At 47.8% G+C, this 22,870-nt stretch overlaps 1 protein-coding gene across 1 annotated transcript in view; it reads right to left on the bottom strand.

Moving 5' to 3' along the window:
- LOC143380317 (uncharacterized) overlaps positions 1 to 22,870 on the bottom strand; it is a 69,330-nt gene that overhangs the window by 43,980 nt on the left and 2,480 nt on the right. Inside the window, exons 4-9 of the mRNA XM_077105165.1 lie at positions 22,212 to 22,327; positions 21,815 to 22,045; positions 20,618 to 20,732; positions 18,214 to 18,311; positions 17,931 to 18,047; positions 16,845 to 16,959 (exon numbers count right to left, since the gene is read on the bottom strand). Of these exons, the coding sequence (XP_076961280.1) occupies positions 16,845 to 16,959; positions 17,931 to 18,047; positions 18,214 to 18,311; positions 20,618 to 20,732; positions 21,815 to 22,045; positions 22,212 to 22,327 (792 nt within the window). The remainder of the gene's footprint in view (positions 1 to 16,844; positions 16,960 to 17,930; positions 18,048 to 18,213; positions 18,312 to 20,617; positions 20,733 to 21,814; positions 22,046 to 22,211; positions 22,328 to 22,870) is intronic.

Raw genomic sequence — 22,870 nt, 5'->3', positions numbered from 1 at the left:
CTTTCCTGTCTCAAGCCCTCCCTTCCTGCCCTAAGCCTGATAAAATTACAATCCGTCTGAGCCTGGGTGCGACTTCCCCGGACCCACTCTGTTGGACTAGAGGTTCTCACCCAGGAGCGAATCTTAATAAAACTTTGTTCAGCAGCTTTTAATCTGACTCCTTTTGGTCATCAGTGCCTGACCTTATACCACTAATTTAGGTAAGTTGCCTTTGATTGATTATAAGACTCCAATTTAAATTATTTTATTATATAGTGAATAGGATTGCCTGAGGCATGTAGTGCTTGTTTATTTAGTGTGTGCCCTTGCAGCCTATTTTACATGTTTATATGACATGACATACATGTATGTGTGAGTGTGCATGTGAGTGTGTGTGTGTGTGTGTGTGTGTGTGTGTGTGTGTGTGAGAGAGAGAGAGAGAGAGAGAGAGAGAGAGAGAGAGAGAGAGAGTCTTTTATATACAAAAGAGGCTGAAATGTCTATCCAGGCAGAATATGTGATCAGACCCGAGCCTGTGCAGGGAGTTGGTGACCATTAACTACCATTAACTACACTGATCTGATGGGCCACAAGTCCCAATGTGTGTCACCCACACTTCAGTCAGCAACAGCAGCCAATCTCCCTACTGTAGCAGCATTAGTTAGTTTCCCTGCATACTCTGTGTTCCTGGCATCATAGTGCTGTAACTTGGTGGCCCTCTTTAAGCAAAGTCATATTTGCAAAACAGCATTGTTGGGGACCACAAATCAAGTCAAGATGGCGCCTGGCAGTTTGCCAGGAGGAGTGGCTTGTGAGGCAACTCCACCGAGCCATTAAGATGATGGGGATTCCTTATTGGCTGACTGCTGTATCTAGATGATGCTAATTGAGTCAAGCTGTGTGTAATCAGGTATATATACCTCTGCTATTCCGAAATAAGGCGGCTCCTGCTACGTTGGGTGCCCGCTCAGTTCCCGCTGAGTTTCCCCACAATAAAGCAGTTCCCGCTTCAACCTTCAAGTTACTTGTCACCTCCCAGTTATTTTGCCCAGCTGGACTGTGGCAAGCATCATTTGTCTTTAAAGCTTTTAAAGAAATGATTTCCTTGGGGGGGAAAAAAAGGCTTGGGACCCAGCTCAGTGGTGGATTGCTTGCATTGATGTGGGAGGCTATGAGTTCCATCCCCAGCACCACAGAACAAACTCAAAAAACCCTCAATCCAAGAGAAGGCAGGAAAAGAGGAAAAGGGGAACAAGGAACCGGCGGCCCCAAAGAAAGGAAGGCACAGCCTGGGAAGTTCAAACCAGCCGTTCCTCCACAGCACTAAGTGCAAGCCGTCTGAACACATCTTCACATCCTGTCAGCGCACTGTGCTGTGTCCTGTTGTGCTTGACTTTGTCCTCCTGGTGTTCCCCCTCAGGGTCTGTCCACTTCTGGCAGCAGGCTGGTCCAGTCTCCAGCTTTGGTCATGTCGTCACCCACCTCTCCTCGCAGTTCTCAAGTATTTCAATGTTCTGCGGTGCAGTGCATGCTCCCTGAGGATGGTACATCCTGGAGAACTGGCCCATCATCATTCAGGTGGTGTCCCTCTTTGTAATTGGCGGTTTTCCTTGCACTTAGTTAATACAGTCTGAGCTTCATACAGTGACTACAGCTGACTTTCCTTTCACTAGAGTTGGCCCCGTGTTTCCCTCTTCAACACTTCACTCTTAATCTACGGCGGTCCCCTCTTACCCACGGTTCAGCTCGCCAAGGTTTCAGGTACTTGTGGTCAACTGCAGTCCAAAACTGTTAAGTGGAAAATTCCAGAAATAAAAATTTCCTAAGTTTTAAATTATATTTCATTGTGTGTAATGCTATGAAGTCTCGCACTGTCCCCCTGGGGTATGAATCGTCCCTTTGTCCAGTGTGTCAACACTGTATATACTCCCTGCCTGTTACTCATTTTTGGTAGCCATCCTGGTTATCAGATGGACTGTTGCAGTATCAGTGCTGACACTCACATACCCCTGGCAAGTTTATTGAAGTATATTAAAATTATTCTATTTTACTATTAATTACCATTGTCAATCTCCTCCTGTGCCTAATTTATAAATTAAACAGTCATAAGAATGTAGATATAGGGGAAAACCCAGTATATATAGGGTTCAGTGCCAGGCATCCACAGGGGGTCTCGGGATGTATCCCTGGTTGGGGGCACTACTGTATATTTCAAGTGGACTTCTAGACACCAAAGGGTTGGAACCTGTTTTTTGAACCCTTCTGATAACCTGTTAATTGGTACATTTAGGCCCCTGACGTATAATGTGATTATTGATCCATTTGAATTAGTATCTGCTGTGCTTGGTACCGTTCTGTGTAATCTCCCTGGTTCTTTGTGCCTGTTTTTGTCTGTCTCTTCTTTCCTGCCTTTTGATACCATCTACTCTCATTTCTCAGCACACCTGTTACACTTCTTTTTAAAAACCTTTCTTTAGTGGTTGCAATGTACACTGACAACTAACCCAGGTCCACCTTCAGATGACACTGCTGGGTCGAGACTGGTGTCATTACCTCACAGCAACAAAGCATTCCTGGTGCTCCTGCCACCCCACGTCACACTGTCATCTCACATGTACGTATACAGTTCTCATAGGGGACACTTGTTAATTTTGTTTTGAACAAACTTATCCAAGAAGAATTAAGTTGGTTTTCTTTTTTATGTAAGTCTCTTTCCGGCCAGGATCATCGTCCTTGTCTTTAAAGGACTTCTTTTAGCATTTCTTGCCAGGCAGCTTCCTGGTGACACAGTCCCTCCGTGGTGTGTCTGAGAGTCTCTATTTCTCTTCACTTTGAAGGCTGAGTTTTCAGGACAGGGCTGTAGATTGGGGGGCTTTCACCTCAACACTTCTAAGTGTTTTGCTCTGCGCTCTTCCTTGAATAGTTTCTGAGCAGTTCAATATATTGTGTCTCTGTTCCCAGAGGGTGGGCTTCTTCCTCTGGCCCCTTTAAGGTGTGTGTCTGTGTGTTTGATGGTGGTTCTGTTTTGGTGTTAGCTTAGCTTTGTCTTGGTGCTGCAGTTTGAATTCCCTGAGGCCAGGTGGGGTTCCTTTGTTGTTCCTTCTGCTTGGAGTTCTCTGAGCCACTTTGATTTGGTATTAATTTGGGAGGTTCTCCTCTTCTCTTCCTTGGATTCCCATCTTGTCTACATGACACCTCCTATCATCCCACAGTTCTTAGATGTTGGTTCTTTCTCTCTCTGTCTCCCTCCCCTTCTGCCTCTCTCCCTCTCCCTTGTCTTCCTTTCCCTCCCCCTCTCCCTCCTCTCCCTCTCCCTCCTACTCCCCCTCTCCCTGTCTCCCTGTCTCCCTCTCCCTGTCTCCCTCTCCCTCTCCCTCTCTTGCTTTACTTTCCTGTTTTGGAAGATTGTTGACATAGCCTTAAGCTCAGACATTCTTTGCTCAGTGGAGTCCAGTATGTTAATGAGCTCATCAAAGCTGTTCATCATTTGTGTCCCAGCATTTTGTGTCTCCATCTCTTGCTGACTTGTCCCATCTGCTCATGACTGTTCTCTGTCTTTCCATGTGGTTGTTTGGGGGATTCCTGGTCTGAGGGTCCCAGCATCTCTCCTGGTGGGAGTCTGGTGTCCGTGCTTGCTTGTCTCTGCTCAGCCTTTGCCTTTTAGTCTGCCTTATAACTTGAGCACTGGGGAAGGGAGCTCCTGGAAATAGGCCTTGGGGGGTGTCCAGGAGTGGGAGGCAAGATTTCTGTGGCCCCTCCAGTGGGTCAGCATCTCATGAGCCTGCATCCCTGGGCTGGGAATGTCCCCAGTGCTTCTCGCTGTTGCCCTCTTAAGTGGAACAGCAGAACGGAGGGTGCTGGAGCTGGGTGTCTGCCTTCCCCTAGGTGACACAGGCTCTGGTGAATCCCAGTTGTTCAGACTCTGATAAAGCAGCTTCTCTAGAGGGCAGCCTTGTTAGGAACAGAATGCTCTGGCGTATGTCATAGAGTTCGATTACCCCTTCTCCTGCCAGAAACATGAGGAACCTGAACCTGACAGTCTCAGTGGAAACATTGAACTCCTGCAGGTAAAACCCACAAAGGTGGAGGGCCCCTGAGATTTGGTGGTGGCTCTGAGTTCTTCTTTTTCTTTTTTCTTTCTTTCTTTTCTTTTTTTTTTTTTGTGTGTGTGTGTGTGCTGGGGGTTAAACTGAGGACTTCACTCTGCAGAACAAACTCTGCCCACTGGGTTCCCTCCCTGGAGTTTTCAATACTCAACTTGCCTCCTGAGCCTCCAGAAATCCATCAATCACAGCCTGCCTTTGCCAAGACTAGTATACACATTCTCATAGCAGCTTTGTTTATAGACAAGAACTGGAAACAGTGCAGATGTCTATCAGCAGGTAAGTGGATGCAGACTCCCCAGGCCACCTTAGGACACAGAGTGGGGGTATGGCCATACAGTTGATCACTCAAAAATAGGAAAGGCTGAGCTATTGGCATTTAACATTGATGATGCTCAAAATAATTATGTTGAAAGAAGCCAGATTAAAAAAAATACAACATGCTGTTCGATTCCATTTATTGAAACTTCTAGAAAGTATATAGTAACAAAAAGCAGATCAGGGGTCACCTGGAGATGTGAGGGGGGATGGTGGAGGTGTGAAGGGATTGCAGAGAGGCAGGAGGAAACTTTTGGGGTGATAGACACATTGGTTATATTGATTGTGGTGCCCTCACAGCTGATGCATAGTATTGGAACTCACCATGGTGTGCTTGATATGTGCAGGTTGCTGCCCTTCATTGAAGGAATCTCTATCATCTTAATGGCTCGCTGGCATTACTTCACAATCCACTCCTTCTGGCAAAGTGCCAGGTGCCATCTTGACTTGTTTATGGACCCTAACATCTCCCCCTTTTGTTTAATTTAAATAACAAGTATGTGGCTTAGGGACCATGCCTATCTTAGGTTGTCCAATACTACATATGGTTCTTACCCATCATTGGATGAGCTGACCTCAAGGCCTCAGCCTCCTGTCTTAGGTTGGTACCATTGCAATTGGATCTTACCCTTCATTGACTACCGGCCCAACACACTCAGCCACACTTGTGGATAACGACCATAGTGGTTTTTACAGCATAAATCATAAATAATCTGCTACAAGCAGAAAGGGAGGATACAAAATGTCAGGACACCAAGCCAATTGATGGCTCCAAGTAAGAAGCTCTTAGAAAAATTGTACCACAGATGACACCATCAGCAAAGATACCCCGGTACACCAAAATTCGTTGCATCAACAGATAGTTCACAATGCATATAAGTAACACATAGTCCAGGTAAATCACAGTCCAGGTAATTTCTGCAGGCAGCTAGCTTGATCCAAAGTCTCGTCCGGTTCTCTGCAACACTGGAAATTCTTCCACCCTCATCCTCACTGGCACTTGGAGGAAGGCAGGAACTCTGGCAATGATGCTAAAGAAAATCCTGTAGTATTCCAGCAGGCACTAAGAAAACAACCTTTTGAACAATTTAGTACATTATCTCAAGGCTTTTCACATTTGAAATAGGCCTTAATGGCACTCATTACTCATTAGCCTCCAGGTGTGGGAGAACCATTATTGCAGATGTAAGGATCTTTTGGTCTGTAAAAATCACTTTAGCTAGTCTCTCTGGAATCCAAATCAGCTGCTGTTCTCCCTGTGGAAACACACTGGGTCAGGACCTTTAATGATCCTCTGTGTCCTGGGGCAGCCCCAGATGGGGAGTGTCCCGGACTCCTGGGGAGAGTCCCAAGGAGTGTCCTGGACTCAAACTGCCACCGGGCACAGGGAGCAAGAGCCTGCGAGACCATGCCTCCAGGTCAGATCTGAGTTTGGGCTCATGGCAGTGGCATCCCCCTCCCCCGGCAGGGGGCGGGGAAGGGGCCGGTTTTTGTTGCTGCTTGGAAAGTCCTTGCTGTGCTGTGACCAGCTCATGCATGCAGCAGCCACCCCCCCATTCATGCACCCTCAGGTAATGAAAAGTATTTAATAGTAGCCTTTTGCTGCAATTCTTTTCCTGATAATCCTTCCTCCTCTGAACTTTCATTTTCTTTCTGACTAGAGTTCCCGGGCTTCCACCAACACATGCCCTAACTGTGGGCACTGGGGTGCCTCCTTTCCTTAGCAATTTACTTCTCACCCCTTCCATATTTTTGTCACAAAGACAATACACACACCAAGACAAAACAAGACACAAACATACTGTATCAATCTTTTCCATTTTCTTGAATTGGCCATTTTTCCTCTTGCCCTATCTAGGGATGAGCAGATTTGCTCCCATCCTATCTATGGACAGGCAGCTTTTCCTCGTAACTTACCCCCAAGTGTCCCGGGGCTCCCTGGATGGGCCACCATCTGCCGCAGTCTGGCTGCAGCAAAATAACTTGGGGGGGGGGTGACGAGCAACTTGTGTAGATTGATACAGCAGGAGTGGGAGCCGTTTATTGTGGGACAGGAAGGGTATATATACATAACTGAATACACAGATTAACTTAACTAACAAACTAGATTCAGCAGTCAACCAATAAGGAATCCTTATCATAATGATTACACACAGCTTAACTTAATTGACATATCTAGACACAGCAGTCAGTCATTAAGAAATCTCTCTCACCTTAATGGCTTGCTGGCATTACTTTGCCACTCCTTCTGGCAAAGTGCCAGGCGCCATCTTGACTTGTTTACGGACCCTAACAGAGGATCACTTGAGGTCAACCTTGGTGATTTAGTGAGACCCTCAGCAACCTAGCAAGACCCTCTCTCAAAACAAGAAATAAGAATCAGTGGTAAGGCACCCGGGTTCACTTCCTAGTCCTTTACCTGGAGCTGAAGCTCCCTGCCTCCTTTTCTTTTCCAGGTTAAAGCTTCCCCTGTGCATTCAGTCTCATTGGACTTGGAGTTACCATTGACCCAACTCAGAAGTTCCCATCTCTGGTATCTCCATCCCCTCTTGGTACTGGGGATTGGACCAGGGGCTCTGCCACTGAGCTATATCCTCAGTCCTTTTAATTCTTTATCTTGAGACAGTGCCTCACTAAGTTGCTAAACCTGGTTCAAACCCACAATCCTCCTGCCTAAGCCTCCCAAGTCACTGGGTCATAGGTGGGTGCCACTGTGCTCAGCCTGTGGTTGCATTTGGATGCAGTCTAAGCTGCTGCAGGTTTGGGGAATGTTCTGTGGGCATCTATATAACAGTACCTGGACAGGGGTGCTTTCTGAAGGGTGAACCAGAACCTCTCGCTGTTTGCTCTGTGAATGTGCTGCCTGACCTGCAGTGGGTTAGTCACAGAACATTCAGGAGAGATCTAGGGCACTGGGCAGGGCAATCCATCCAGCAGGTGACCTGGCAGGAAGAGCCCTTGCAGCAGGAAAGTGGGGTGGCCCTCTGTAGGTGAAGGCACAGAGCTCTCTGATGACTAGTGACCAACTCAATGTAAAGCAGAAAAATCCCATGAACTTCATGTTCAAGTACAAAGTTGGCTAGGATGACTGGGTGGCATTGCAATCTCCTGAAGGTCCTTCTTGGATACATACACAAAGAGAGAGTGAGGGAATAAGGGACAGGAAGGAAACACAATTTTTTCAAACACTGAGATCTGGAGTCCAGCTCCTGCCATGTAGTCAGTGAATGAATGGATAATAGTTGTTTTTACAGGACCATGTGACCTGGGGCTGCTCGGCTTCCTGTGGGCCCTAAGCATCCGCATCTATAAAGCAAGGGCACAGACCAAGGGTGCTGTCAGCTTTCTGTTGCTATGACAAAGCATCTGAGAGAATCCCCTTAAAAGGAAACAGGGTTTCTTTTGGCTCATGGCTGCACAGGTGTCAGTCCATGGGATCATAGCCCTGTTGCTTTGGGCCTGTGGCAGCACAGTAGGACAACCTGGCAGCTAGAGCATGTGACAGAGGAGGCTGTTCACCTCTGGGAAGCGGGTTGGGGGTAAGGGGTGGTGGTAGGACTGGGCTGGGTCCCAATATCCCCTCAAGGGCACACCCCTAATGACCTCATTCCTTCCACGAGGCCCCACTTCCTAAAGGTTCCATTATGTCCTAAGGGCCACAGGCTGGTGACCAAGCCTTTAGCACATGGGCAATGGGGACATTTGACATCCAAACCACAATGCCAAGTGATCATTAACTGGGGGCTAACCCCTGGTCACCGGGCCAACCCTTTCCCACAGCCCAGGCCTGGGGAGATTGACTGCCATCTGCAGGACACGCATGGCAGGCAGCTGCCTCAGCCAACATGGAGTCCTTAACAGAGGCTTTTTTTTGGGGGGGTACCAGTGTTTGATCTCAGGGGTGCTTGACCACTGAGTACATCCCCAGCCCAATTTTGTATCTTATTAAGAGTCAGGGTCTCACTGAGTTTCTTAGTGCCTTGCTATTGCTGAGGCTAGTTTTGAACTTTTGATCCTCCTGCCTCAGCCTCCTGAGGTGCAGGGATTACAGGAGTGCACCACGGCGTTGGCCAAGAGGCTCATTTTTGACAGTGGGGTTTCCTTGGAGAGAAAGCTGTCCCCTGCCCTGGAGGACATCCCTGATTTGCCCACACAGCAAGGTTGTGTCACTTTTTCTTATCTCTGGAGAGCAACTCAATTCATACCTAGTAATCATAGCCCCACAGGTTCTCTGATTAAGAATAGTGCAGAGCTTGGGGGCAGTGGTGTATGCCTGTAATCCCAGCAACTCTGGAGGCTGAGACTGGAGGATGGCATGTTTGAAGCCAACCTTAGCAATTTAGTGAGGTTCTGAGCAACTCAGTGAGACTCTGTCTCTAATGAAGTATTTTAAAAAGGGCTGGGGATGTGGCCCAGTGGTAAAGCGCCCCTTGGTTCAACCCCTGGTACCAAAAAAATAAAAGAGAGAGAGAGAGAGAGAGAGAGAGAGAGAGAGAGAGAGAGAGAATAGTGCAAAAATAAGGGAAAACTCAGGCTAAGATCTTAACCCTGGGCTGGGAATGTGGCTCAAGCGGTAGCGTGCTCACCTGGCATGCATGAGGCCTGGGTTCGATCCTCAGCACCAAATACAAACAAAGATGTTGTGTCAGCCATTAACTAAAAAATAAATATCAAAAAAATTCTCTCTCTCTCTCTCTCTCTCTCTCTCTCCTTAAAAAAAAAAAATCTTAACCCTGCAAACGCAGCTGGTAGAGAAAGGTGCTTACTCTAAGACTATGGGGATTCACCCCACCAAGTCTCAGCTAGCACATGCTCTCAAAACGTGTCACCCTAAGGGCTGGTGAGCTCCGTGGTAGAGCACTTGCCTAGCATGTGCAAGGCCCTAGGCTCAATGCCCAGTGCAGCAACAAAAAGAATTTCAAAACCCCATGTCATCCTCAGGTCCAGGGAGAGCAGTCAGAGCAGCCGTCTGCCCCTGAGACTGGGCCTGGGAGGACTCACTTGGGAAGATGCCAGGGGGCTCATCAAGGGTCCGGGGATTTGCCACCGGTGCGGCCGAGGTCACTCCTTGATGGCAAACTGAAACCTGTGAGCCATGTTTTCTGTGACTCTCAGGAATCCCTTCCACACCTCTGTCCTTAAAACAGGGAAGAGTAATAATGTCACTCAGCCCCTCTGTACTGCTGGGACCACAGTGGTCTTTAGAGGAGATCTCATGGCTGCCCTGGGTCACCCCTGCTTCACATCCCCTTGGTGACCAGTGGTCTCTTCCCACCTGAATGCTGTCCAGACCCGACTCCTGGGGGGCAAACCTTCCCCTCCACCCTCCACCGGTGCTCACCAGCTGCCCTGGGGTGCAGGAGGCTGTGACCCAGGCTTGGGTAGGGCCTCCCCCCTAGTCAGAGCCATCCTGACAGCCCCAGGCTGCAGCCCCAGCCTGGAAGTGGTGCCTGGAACAGAGCAGGAGGTTGCTCCCCATGGCCCCTCTGGTCCCTCCCTTCCTCCTGTTGAAGGAGCATGTGAGGAGTGGCTTGTCCTTAAACCTGTGCAGAAGCTTCCAAAGAAACAGCTTCAAAGCCCTGGAGCAGGGGAGTGGGTTGAAAGGTTTGGAGATGGAGCCATCTGAGAACAAATGGCAGAACTTCAGAGCATGAACAAGAGAGCAGGACTTCCAAGCCTCTGTCGATGGAGTTTCTAGCAAAACAGGATGGTGGTTGCAGGAGCCAGATGCAAGCCAGGCTCAGATGACCCCGTGGAGTACCATCAGGTGACCAATGGCCAGTTCAAAACTGTATCGTAAAAGAGCTTCCAGTCCTGAAGCGCAAAGTATCCCAGGGGCCTCCAGGCTAAGTGACAGAAGCAGGCACACAATGACACATGGCCTGTGACCTCACTCGTGGAGAATGTAATACAGTTTCACCATAGAAGTAGAAAAAATGATTGTGACCAATATTTTAATAATGATGATTCGTGTGGATGGCCATTCATGCTGGGTGTGATAATTGACAACTGTCATTTTACAAATAATGTTGATCAAACGCTCCCTCTGGGCCATGATCTGGGCCAACCACTCTACCTGCCTTGCCTAACTGATCTTCACAGTGTCCCCAAGAAGCCAACACAACAAACCAGAAAACCCAATGTCCCTGCTAGCAAGTGCAGGACCTAAGGCATGAACCCAGACACAGAGACCAACCAAATCAAATATACATGAAATATTTACTGGAATATTGGTAGAAATCTAGGAGAAGAGGCTGTGGCCTAGAAATGGGGAGGGTTGGATGGTAAAGGAAGGAGACCCTCATTGTTATACAAAATTACATATAAGAGGAAGTGAGGGAAAAGGGGAAAAAAACAAGAGAGAGAAATGAATTACAGTAGATGGGGTAGAGAAGATGGGAGGAGAGGGAGGGGAGGGGAGGGGGGATAGTAGAGGATAGGAAGGGCAGCAGAATACAACAGACGCTAGTACGGCAGTATGTAAAAAAGTGGATGTGGAACCGATGTGAATCTGCAATATGTATATGGGGTAAAAATGGGAGTTCATAATATGCTTGAATCAAATGTATGAAATATGATATGTCAAGAGGTTTGTAATGTTTTGAAAAACTAATAATAAAAAATAAAAATTTAAAAATTTAAAAAAAAAGAAATATTTGCAGAAAAAGAAAAACCCATTTGAAAATTCTTATAGAATATCAAGGGAATCCAAATAGCCAACCCAGTTATGAGAAAAAGAAACAATTAGAAGGACTCAAACTCCCTGATTTCAAAACATACTACAGAGCTACCACAATCAAAACAGTGTGGTGTTGACAGAAAGCCAAACAGAGATCAATCGGAAAGAATGGAATGCCCAGAAGTAAGCCCTTGTGTATTTGGTCAAATGACTCTTGATAAGGGACACAAGTCCATTCAGTGAGGAAAAGAACAGTCTTTTCAGCAAATCATTTTGGGGAAAACTGGACATACACATGCAAAAGAATGAAGTTGAACTCTTACCTAATACAACATTTACAAAATAAAACATAGGGCAGTAGATTCAGGACACTGGAGTTGACAATGATTTTTTTTTTTTGATAAGATGCCAAAAGCACAGGCAACTAAAAAAAAAAATAGAAATATTGGACTTCATGAAAACTGAAGTTTTGTTCATAAAAAGATGACATCAATACAGTAAAAAGACAGTCCATTGGATGTGAAAAATAATGGCCAACCACATATTTTTTGCACCACCACACCAGGTGTGAAGCGTAATTCTTAGCAGTAGGCTGTGTATAAAACAGGATGCTGACCTTAAAAATCTCCACTGTTTTGTAATGGTCATTAAGTATGCCTGCTGTTTTCTTAAGCAAGGCATTGTCTTTTGATGTTTTCTGTAATATATTATTTAAAAACCCCTCTACAACAAACACAGACTTCTTTTATGAGGGGTAGAACCAAAGAGACCCATAGAAAATTCCCTCATAACAGTGTATTGGAAGTAATCTATAAAATTACTAAAATTTGAGAATGTACCCTATTCTCCTCTCTTTTGCCCTGGGGGAGAGATTTTATTTTATTTGCCTTTGATGCTCCCAACACTATTTAGTTAAATGTAATCTGTGAATGGTGACAATCTTCACACAAACACTCACACACCCCTACCTTCCCCACTCCAAGCTTCCTTAATCTCAGGCTACACATAAAGTAGTAGCTAAATGACAGACTCTGGGAGGCCAAGGCCAGGTCTGTGCTGTATCCCAGAATGTTGAACAGTACCTGACACCTAGTAGGACCTCAACATCTCTCTGTCCAGTGTATATAGGACCAGAAATACCTGACTCCCTGTAGAGCAGGCGTTCAGTTGGATGCAACATATAAAAGTGAGATTTCCAACCCGTGAAACTGCAGAAGGCCTGAGGGCTGACAGCTTGGGGAAAAGTCCTGTGAGAAAGGGTGAGGGACAAAGGTTTGCAGCTTCACAGATGGGATGGTTTGTTGGTGTCCCTCAGAAGTTCCTGTGTGAGACAGTGCAAGTGAGGAGAGCCTCAACCTAATTAGTGCATTGAACCCGTGGTGGGGACTAACTGGGTGGTAACTGTAGGCAGTAGGGTGTGGCTGGAGGAGGTGGGTCTCTAGGGACTGCCCCTGGGGTTGCTACTCTGTCCTGGTGAGGGGAGCTCTCTCTCTGCTTCCCAGGTGTCCAGTCCTGAGCTGCATTCCTACTCCAAGCCTTTCTGCAGTGATTTTTTAAAATAATAATAATATTAATAATAATAATTATAATTGTTGTTATTTTGTGTGTGTGTGCAGTGATGTTCTCAACTGTGAAGAGGTGTTTAAAAATTGACTCAAATACACCGCCCCCCCACAGCAAGGAGAATGGCAGGCGCCTTTTCAGGGGTTAAGTGATTTTTCAAAAGGGTGTCCCTGGTTTTTTATTGAAAACCCCAATGTTTCCTGATGCATGTTGTTGTGGGAAATAGGCTTCCATTCTCCTGTGACCAGGGATTTGTATTCATCTTGGCAGAGAATAGGTTGGTCTCCTGTAAGGAATGTGAAGTAGCACGTGTTCTGACTGCTCAATGGACAGTTAGATCAGAACCTAGGACATGTGAGCACATTGAGAGCACAGGTCAGGCATGAAACACAAAGGGTGCCAGAAAGACATCTCTTGAATCTAGCATCACCCACTTGCAGGAGGAAAGAGGACCAGCTGAGAAGATCAGTTCTCCAAAGTCTCATTGACATCCATTTGTCACACTCGTTTACAACATACACTTGAAGTGCAGGTGCCCACATGAGTGAACTGTTTTGGATCAATGGCACAGAGTCTTCAATGTGAAAGCATGCCTGTCACCTGTAAGAAGCAGTTTTGCTTTCTTCTAGCTCACACAGAAAAAAACACCATGTGCCCACTTACAACAAAGTTAGTCCTGCAAGTTGAAACTGCTTGCAGCAAATGGCTTCCATTCCCCACTTGCAGCCAGCAGTGGTTGACAGATGGCACACAGGCTTCAATGTGAAACCGTGAATGCCAATCATTACAAGTGCTTCTGACACTCTAGTTCAACCAGGGACAGCCCCAAGTGCTCAACGAGAACACACTTTGTTCCTGCAAGTGGAAGCAGCTTGCACGAACTGCTTCAGTTAGAAAACTCCAAGCTCTTCTCAGCAAGCACATTCAGAACACAGTCCTGGCCCAATAGAAAAAGGGTCCTAGCAAGAGGATCCTGTACCTATGATCACCTTCATAAGGTAGCTTCCCAACTTCTGTGTGGAAGTGAGTTTCTCCTTGCCCCTTACACTGTTGTGGAACTACTAGGAGCTCAGCTTTGTGCAGGATCATCTGACCTGAACTTTTTGCAAGACCTGTATAGCCCTCACACATGCTCAGATGCTACAGGATTTTGTAGACCAGTCCAGGCAATAGGCATCCATTCATTGTCAACAGTCTAAAGATTCCTAGATGCATGGCATTCATTATCATCAAATGCAGAATTTTGATCAAAAACCATATATATATATATATATATATATATATATATATATATATATATATATATATATATATATATATTTATTTATTTATTTTCAATCTGAATCAAGAAAATTGGAAATATCACCAAATCCAAAGAGTGGATCCCCATTGTGATGCTACCAGTGGAAAATTCTACAGCTGACCTCATGGGATGGTTCACAGTCAAAACACAGGTACGTGAAAAATATTACATGACATGACCTTGGGGTTATGTGGACAGTGGCATGTGAAGTACACATGCATGTCTTCTTCAGACATGGGATTCATTTGCAAGATACCTTATGCAATTAGAATACTCCAAAATGGGAGAAATCAGAACCACGTCTCCAAAGTATTTCAGCAGAGACCAACTCCATCTGTCTATCTCTCAGTGAGTACGTGTGCTTGTGTGAGTGTGTGTGAACTCTAGTGTGTGTGTGTGTGTGTGTGTGTGTGTGTGTGTGCTCTAGTGTGTGTTTGTGTGTCTTTGTTTGTGTTTGTACCATGATACTTCATTGCCCCCATTGGAAAACTGACTCAGATAATGCCATCTGCCAAACTCCTAAAAACCAAAATTCTTGCTGATAGAATGAAACATTCCTTCCTGCTGGTTTGGATGTGTCCTTTAGGAATCACTGCTGCATTTAGTATACACAAATCATCAGAGTAGATCAGGTAACAAAACAAATATGTTTTAAAATAATAACATATTAATGGAAACAAATACAGGATAGAGTAACAACAGTGTTACTAAACAAGGTCAAGGACAATGGCAAACTATAGGTTCAAACTTTCCAAGCAAATAGTAATCAATGTAAATATTCCTGGGCTGCCTCAGCCCCGCCCAGGCACACAGCAGCAGAATGGTTTTGCAAGCATCCTCAGGAGGGCTGGAGCCTTCTTTACAGGACGAGAGGGAGGTTGAGGCTGGATCCACTCATCATTGTTTTGGGAGAGGCTCCTTTTCCTCAGCACGAAGTTGGATTCTGTGTGAGGGTTCTTTGCATAAAATACGTTGGCCTGCGCTGGAATTCTCAGCTCTGGGGAGAGAGGGGTGTACAAAAAGAAGGTGGCACTCAGGAGGTGCTCCCTAGGATACCCCAACATCTGAGAGCCTGTGCCAGAAACAACCTGAGCCACACACCTGAGAGCTCTCCAATTCAGCACCAATACCAACAAAGACAGCCTCCACAGTCCTCCCTGAGGAAAAACTAGGCAGAGCACTTCAACAGACCTAATGTCTGTTCCTACCAAAGGTTTTGGACTCCAGAACATCCCAGGTCCTCTTGCATCTGCCAAAGCACTCCACTAGATTTACATCTGAAATCTCCCACAAAAGGCTCCTGTGCCGAAGATTCAGACCCCACAGGAGCCATCTTCATAGGTGGGTTTGGAGGGAAGCATTGGATGGTGAGTGCTCTGATGTCATCATGAAATTCCCATTCAAGATGAATACACTACTGGGAGGTGGGAGGGACTGGAAGAAAGGTTGGGTATGGTTGGAGGAAGACCTAAACAGGGTTGCGCCCTGGGCAATAGTACCTTGTTCCTGTTGGCTCCACTGTATCCTCATCCTCCAAGTAGAGGTCCTCCTCTCCTCTCTGTCTTTCCCTCTTCTACCTCTCTCCCAGCCTCGTTCTCTCTCTCCCTGTTTGGCAAGGACTGAGGAGCTCTCCACTGCCACACACTAAAGCGTTATGGACAGCCTCAGTGCACAACCAAAGAGAAAGCTATGAAACCCGGAGAAAAGGCCTAGGATTCCTCTTCTGAGTTATTTTCCTCAAGTATGGCCACAGTGAGGACAGGCTGACCAGCACAGATACCACATTAGAGCCATGCTTCTGCATTGGTGGAGCCCGCCTCCATGTGGACCAGACTCCAAGAATGGAGGCCACATTCCAAATGCTGCCCTACTGAGAACAATGGTTCCAAAGACCAGCAAAGGGAATGCTTCCCTCCAACATGGTATATGGTCCAGTGGTGCCATGACCCCAAGTGGGGGAATACAACAGCCCGCTTCTCCTTCCTCTGAACACGTGTTTCCTGTCGCCCTCCTCTAACCTAGAGCCTATCCTCCATCCCTTCTGGGTTGGATGTGGGGATCTCTGCTATGAATTTCTAAGGCTACAAAGGCCCCATACAGACTTCCTCTTCCATAGACTCTACTAACATAACAGTACATTCAGATAGGAGACAATTGATCCTAGAACTAATAGGGATGGTGGTCTTCAGCATACGTAGGCTGGGATAATGGCTGCTGTGGTGTTTGGCTAACAAAAACCAACCAACCAACCAACAAAAAAGCACTGGCATTATTATCAGATGAGCTCTGTGTCTGACGTGCTCAGCAAGCCCTCATCTGGCTTTAGTTAGGGGTCATAACCTGGCTATTGTGATCACTCCTTGGCAAGTGGGCTCAGATGCAGAAGACCATGGAATTTATGCAAAAATAGATGATTCAGGCTGTCTCCCAGGCTGTGTTTTCTTCCCAATTTCATCCTGTTACTGCTTGCTAGAATCCTGGCAATGCTCTGCCCAGGCAGTGGTTTTCTGATCACACAGAAGGCTTTCAATATTGCTGATTCAGTCCACAAAATGCCAGTTCCATCTTTAGCCCATGCATTCCCATGTTCCTCTGAAACCACTCCTATCCCAGACCATGAAGCATACTGCTCCTGGAAAGAGGTTTTCCTCCTCACTCCTCAATGATGTCAACTTTGGATGCCTGTTCATGTCCAGGAGAGGGCACCTGGTGGGGAGCCACTGGGGTATATCATTGGACCTCGAGACCTTCCACCAGCAGAAGTGCAGTTGGCTTTGTGCACGAACCCAACATACCTGTTGGAGTGTTCTTGGGGGTCAGAGACTACTCTTTGGTGCTAAGAGTTGACCTGAGTCCACATCCTGACCCTTGCTCTCTGCCACCTGATTGTCCCACTTACTCTGACGGTGAGAGATGATTTGGCCCAGCTCATATTCCTCCGGGTTCTCCTGATCAAGCAAGTGTAGCTCGAGGGCCCTGCGGATGATGACAGGAGCCCTATCGTGGCAGGTCACCTGGAGCAGCATGGGAGACAGGCCTTCAGGAAATGGGCCTTGAAGTGACTACTCAAGGACAGTGGGCAGGGGCATTCTGGAGGCACCTCCACTCTAAATACAAGGGCAACATCCATGACCCTACTACCTGAGGCTGACCTCCTGCTCATCGCGTGGGCTCTTCCCATAGGCTACTAGCCCAATCCTTGTACATAGGACTTCCTGGGCCTGCCATTGCTCTTTGTGGAGCTGACTCCTCTCAAAGTGAGAGGACCCCACTACCTGCATACAGATGCAATCTCATCCCAAAAGTTTGGAGGAATGGGACAATAGCCACCAAGATCCCAGGTCTGCCCGAGGATGCAGGCGGCATTGGGAATGGCCTAGGCACAAAACCTAGAGGCTTTGGTCTGGATTGCCAGGGCCAAAAACAGACCCAGGAACATGACCACACACAGGAGTGCTGAAAGATAGCCACGAGAGCTCGTGGCCTCCAGAGGCTCAGTGCTGGCTGGGGTGTAGGAGGGCACCTCATCCGGCAAGGGTGGTCATTGGGTTACCTGGACATTTGGTGTGCTTGCTCCACAACCATATCGACTCTGCAGAGAGACCCTCTCAGCTCCTTGTTCAAGGAACACGCAGAACCTCACACTGCTGTCCTCCTCCATAGAGGTCAGCATCCCATAGGGGAACCTGCAACCTAGGTCCTGTCCTATTCTCATCTGTCACCCATACCTGCCTCTGCTCTTCTGGACTGCATGCTGCCATCTGACACACAGACTCCCTCAGACATGGTGGTGGACAAGCTGCTGCTCTCCCTCATCTCAGCTCTAACCCTTCACACTGACCTCTCCCTTCTTGATTCCCATCTATCCTCCTGATCATCCAGAAGCTCCAATTTCAAGAGGGCATGAGTAGTTCATGGTATTGGACCAGTGTCTGTTCCCCACCCAGGTGTAAGCACCAGGGGACACCCCTGCTCCCAGGCTTACCAGGACAGTCTTGGCCAGCTTTGGACTTTGTGTTTCCAGGTGGACACGAATGAAGCAGGTGTCTCCCACCTTCTCGTGGGAAAGCGGCATGGAGGACTTGCAGGTTGATTCTGAGAACTGTGGGAGATGGAACATCAGCAAACCCAGAAACAGAAAGCCACCCCAGCCTGTCAGTTGGCTCATTGGGCTTCTAGCACATATGTCCACGTGCTGAGGCTTCTTATTTCCTCAGGTGGGAGTGGAATGGCAGCACAAGTACAGCTTGAATAAGGTAGGTATTTACCTCCTTTCCCTTGACCTGGGGGCGTTTCCTCACGATGAAATATTTTATTCGTGGATTCATGGACATACACATGAGTGAGTGGTCAGGGACCTTGATTTCTGCAGAGCAAAGTGGAGAGAATTGTTAGGTGGCACTCAAGAATTATACCACAAAACACCCACAACCCCTGAGAGTCTCCGCCAGGGCGAACCTGCACCGGAATGGAGAGCCCTCCTATCCAGCTACAGTGCCACCAAAGACTCCCTCAGTGATTCTTCCCTGGAGAAGATGATGTACAGGATTCTAAACCAAAAGAGCACCTGACAATGGAAACAGCACCTTGGGCCCCAGAACTTCTCAGTGCAGGTTGGATCTGCCAAAGAGACACTGCTAGGCTTTGAATCAAGATTGGCAAAGGCTCCTGTGCTTAGGCCTTTCTCCCCAGTGCAGCCATGCTCACACATGGGCATTCAGGAAAGCATTGGATGATGGGTGAATTCATCCACTTGCCCTTGATGAATCCACTCATGGATGAATACGCGGAGAGATGGTATCCATCAGAGGTGTGTTGGGCATGGACATGGGAGGACTTCAGCAGGATGGTGCCCTGGAGAACTCTACTGTTTTCTAGGTTCGCTCTCCTCCCCCTTGTTTCTCATCATGAGCTGTCTGCTTGGTACTTTTATTCTGGTTCTTGTTCTACTTCTGGCTCTTCTTTCTGTCCTGCATCATCTTGTAGTTCTTTCTGGGTCTTTTTCTTGTTCTTACATGATTCCTTCTTGTTCTTCTTCTTGTGTATCTCCCTCCACCCTTCCTTCTGTTCACCTCCTTCTTTTTCTTCTTCTTCCTCCTGCTCTTCATCGTGTGATCCTCTCCCCACTCAGGAGTGTCCTCTTTCTCCTCCTCCTCCTTCTCCTTCTTTCTCTGGCAATGGTGGGGCGTCCTCTGAAGAGTTCAAATCTATCACACTCTTCTGCCCAGATGCAGCCTCTGTTCAGAACCCCAAGATGAAATCAGTTCTCAATCAATGGCCAGGAGTGAAACCAAGACCAAAGACAAGTGACTTCCTTTCTTTGTCATTGTCACAGTCAGGAAGACTGAATAACAGACACCGCATTCTGGACAGGCTTCTACCTGTGGTAGTCAGCACCTCATCTGGACCAGGATTGCTACAATAGATTCCACCTCCATAAAGCTTCCCCAATGAAAACAAGGTTTCCAAAATCCAGGTGAGGGTCAGCATCACTGCCACCCTCCTGCCATAAGGCATAGATGCCATCACACCTAGTGGGTTCCAGGCCCCCGGTAGTCCTCCATTTTGATGTCTGTTACACACAAACCTCCCCTGGTCTGGAGCCTGCTCTCAACTGATGCTTGGGTTGAAAGTGTCTGTTTCTGAAATCACCTTCATAGATTCTCAGTTTGGTAATTCCTTATTGACTGGCTTATTTTCGTACCAGGGATAAAACCAGAGGCACTTAAGCACTGAGACCATTCCCAGGCCTTTTGACTTGGGTAAAGGGTCTCCCTAAGTTTCTGAGGCTGTTTGGAAATCCCCATCCTCCTGCGCTGCCTCCCAAGTCCCTGAGATGCGCAGACACTGCCCCTTGCCCAGCTCCTTGCACCACAGTCTTCCTCACGTGTAAGACAGAGCCAACCCAAATGAGGCGGTGTGTGAAAATGGGAAAACTCACTTACGTGCCCGAAAGATGGTGGGTTCTATTGTGGACAGGCTGGGATGGTGGAGGCTAGGAGTGTTGGGCTACAAGAAAGGAAAGAGCACTGGCATTTTGGATAGCTCAGCATTGTGGCCTCTGTTCTTCAGATGCCCTTCTTTATTGCTGGAAGGAATAATAACCTGGCCATTCTGATACCTTCAGGAGATGGGCACCCAGGCACAGAGGACTTGGAATTGTTCCAAAAAGAACCCAAACAGGCTGTCCCCTGGCCTTGACTTCCTCTTCACTAGGTCCTGTTCCCAGTTGCTGCAATCCTGACATTCTTGTGAGTAGGCAGGACTTCTCATATCCTGGCCATGGATTGGGACCTGTGCTGCTTCTGTCCATAGCAATGCTGATCCAATCAGGACCCATGTTCTCCTCCTCTTCATTTGAAGGCATCATTATCAGTGAGCCATAAACCAAACTGATGATCGATTGAGCCTCTCTCTGCCTTGCCCCTCATCGATATTAGCTTTGCATTGCCAGATCAGGTCCAGGGGAGAACACATTTAGGGAGGTTCAGCAGCCCCCTGGGGCCTCACTGAGCACCTCCACCTTGGACACGCCCATCACTGCAGTTGGTTTCCTGCACCAGGCCCACCACACTTTGGTATTTTGGGGCCAAGGCCCACTTTCTCTTGGCTGTGAGTTATCCTGAGCCCACTGTGGATCATTTCTCCCCACTGTCTGATTGTCCAACTTACTCTCATTCTCAGACATCATTGTCAGCAGCTCAAAGTTGTCTACATCCTCATGCTGCAACAAATTTTGGTCCAAGGCCTTGCGGATGAGGCTCATCACCGTCTCCTGACAGGTCACCTGGATCAGGGTGGGACAAATGTCATCAGAGAATGGGTTTTAGAGGAGTTACCCAGAAGACTGTGGTCAAACATTCAGGAGAAATCTCAGCTACATAGACAAGGGCACAATCTTGTTATCCTGCTACCTGAGTGTGGCCTCCATATACCCCCTGGGTTCTTGCAATGTGCTACTAGAACAATCCTGGTACAAATATCGGTCTGTACCTGCCATCTCCCCTTCCCCTGGGGAGTCACATTCCACTCAGGTCAAAGGACCAAACTGCCTATGCACAGACACACTCTCAACTCACTGAGATGAGAGCAATGGGCCAGGGATCTGCGCACCAAGTGTGCTCTGGGATGCAGGCTGCCTTTCTGGGTGGAAGAGGCAGATGCACTGAAAATTTTGGACCTGACTGCCACTACACAAAACAGACTCAGATACAAGAGTGTACACTTGAGTGCTTCATGATAGCCTGGAGAGGCCCTGGCCTCTGGAAGCTCGGTGCGGGTCTGGTTGTAATGATGTACTTGACTCAGCACTGGCAGGCACTGGACATATCTCCTCTGCAGCTGGACACATGCAGCATTAGCGTGTCTACTGCACATCCACAGAAATTCTGCCAAGAACCCATTTAGCTCCGTATTCACATACATGCAAAGGCTGACATTCCGAAGCTTTGCATGACCCCCCAGGTGATCCCAACCCCAAATTCCCACACCTAGTCATGCTAAGGAGGTTCTCTTCCCTGCCTCCAGGAACACATCCCCTCCTCCACATGTGACAAGTCACTGCCACCTCCTCTGCTCCAACCTCACTCATTGAGAATACCAAGTTCTAGACACTGCAGCCTACACTCTGGACATTTCTCTGACTTCATCTGCCCACAGCACTTCCGTCTGCACTTCTGGCCTGCAAAACCCACAATACACAGGCCCACTCACTGCTGGAGCTGGGCATGCTGATGCTCTCCCTCCTCAGGTCAAGCCCTTAAGATGGACCTCTCTCTCCTTTATTTCCCACCACAGCCCCGGGGTTGGCTGTGTCTCCTTCCTTCCACTGTGTGGACACCCAGGAGGCAGCCCTGCTGTCGGGCTTACCAGGATGTGCTTTGTCTCCCTCAGGCTCTGTCCCTCTAGGAGGACGTGAACAAAGCGGCTGTCTTCCACCTGCTCGCTGGAGTGAAGCAGTGAGGAGCTGCTACTGGTGACTTTTTTCATGCAGCACTCATTGCTTTGGGTGGCCTGGGGCAATGATCCTGCAGCCACTGCAGAGCTGCTGCTCACAGCTGCTGGGATCCCGGATGCCACTGCCACAGAAGGCTCCAAGAACTGTGGGGGATGACAACATCAGCAAAGCCCAGCAATTGCACCCCACCCAGCCTGGCAGTTGGCTCTATGGGCATTCTATAACATCCATCCAGAACCTGAGGTTCTTGTCCCCTTGGAGGATGTGGAGTGGCACCAGGAGTAAAGACTGAAGAAGGTGGCTGTTTACCTCCTTTGGCTTGACCTTGAACGACTTGCTGGCAGCTGTTTCCTGAAGCAGAAAGTTGTAATCCACGCTGGCATCCAGGGCATAATATACCTTCCCATCAGCAGGGATCCTCAGCTCTGGAGAGGCAGGGGCAGAGGCGTGGTAGGTGACACTCAAGGAATACACTACCCAACATCCCCCACAACTGAGAACCTCTGCTAGCTCAGGTCTCACACACAGACCTGAGAGCCCCCGAATCCAGCTACTGTTCCACCAAAGACTCCCCACTGATTCCTCCCTGAGGACCCTCTATGCACAGGAGGTCCACTACAGGATCACCTTTCAAGGAAATAGCCCCTTGCACCCCAGAACCTCTCAGTTCACGTTGGACCCACCAAAGAGAAACAGCTAGACTTTGTATCTGGATTGGCCCCCAAAGACTCATGTGTTAATGATTTTCTACCCACTGCAGCAATGATCACAGGTGGGTTTGGGGAAAAGCACTTGATGGTGGGTGCCTCCACCTTGCCAGTGGATTCATCCACTCATACAGGGCTACACTAATTTGAGGGGTATGGTTTGGAGGTGTGTTGAGCGTGGGTGGAGGATGTCCACAGCAGGGCTGTGCCATCTCTTGAGTTCCCCATTTCTGCATTTCCTCCTCATGAGTATAATTCTCA

Source organism: Callospermophilus lateralis, chromosome 14, assembly GCF_048772815.1.
Source record: "Callospermophilus lateralis isolate mCalLat2 chromosome 14, mCalLat2.hap1, whole genome shotgun sequence".
NCBI classification, from domain to species: Eukaryota; Metazoa; Chordata; class Mammalia; order Rodentia; family Sciuridae; genus Callospermophilus; species Callospermophilus lateralis.
Note: the sequence above shows the minus strand (reverse complement) of the source record. Positions and strands in the feature narration are given on the sequence as shown.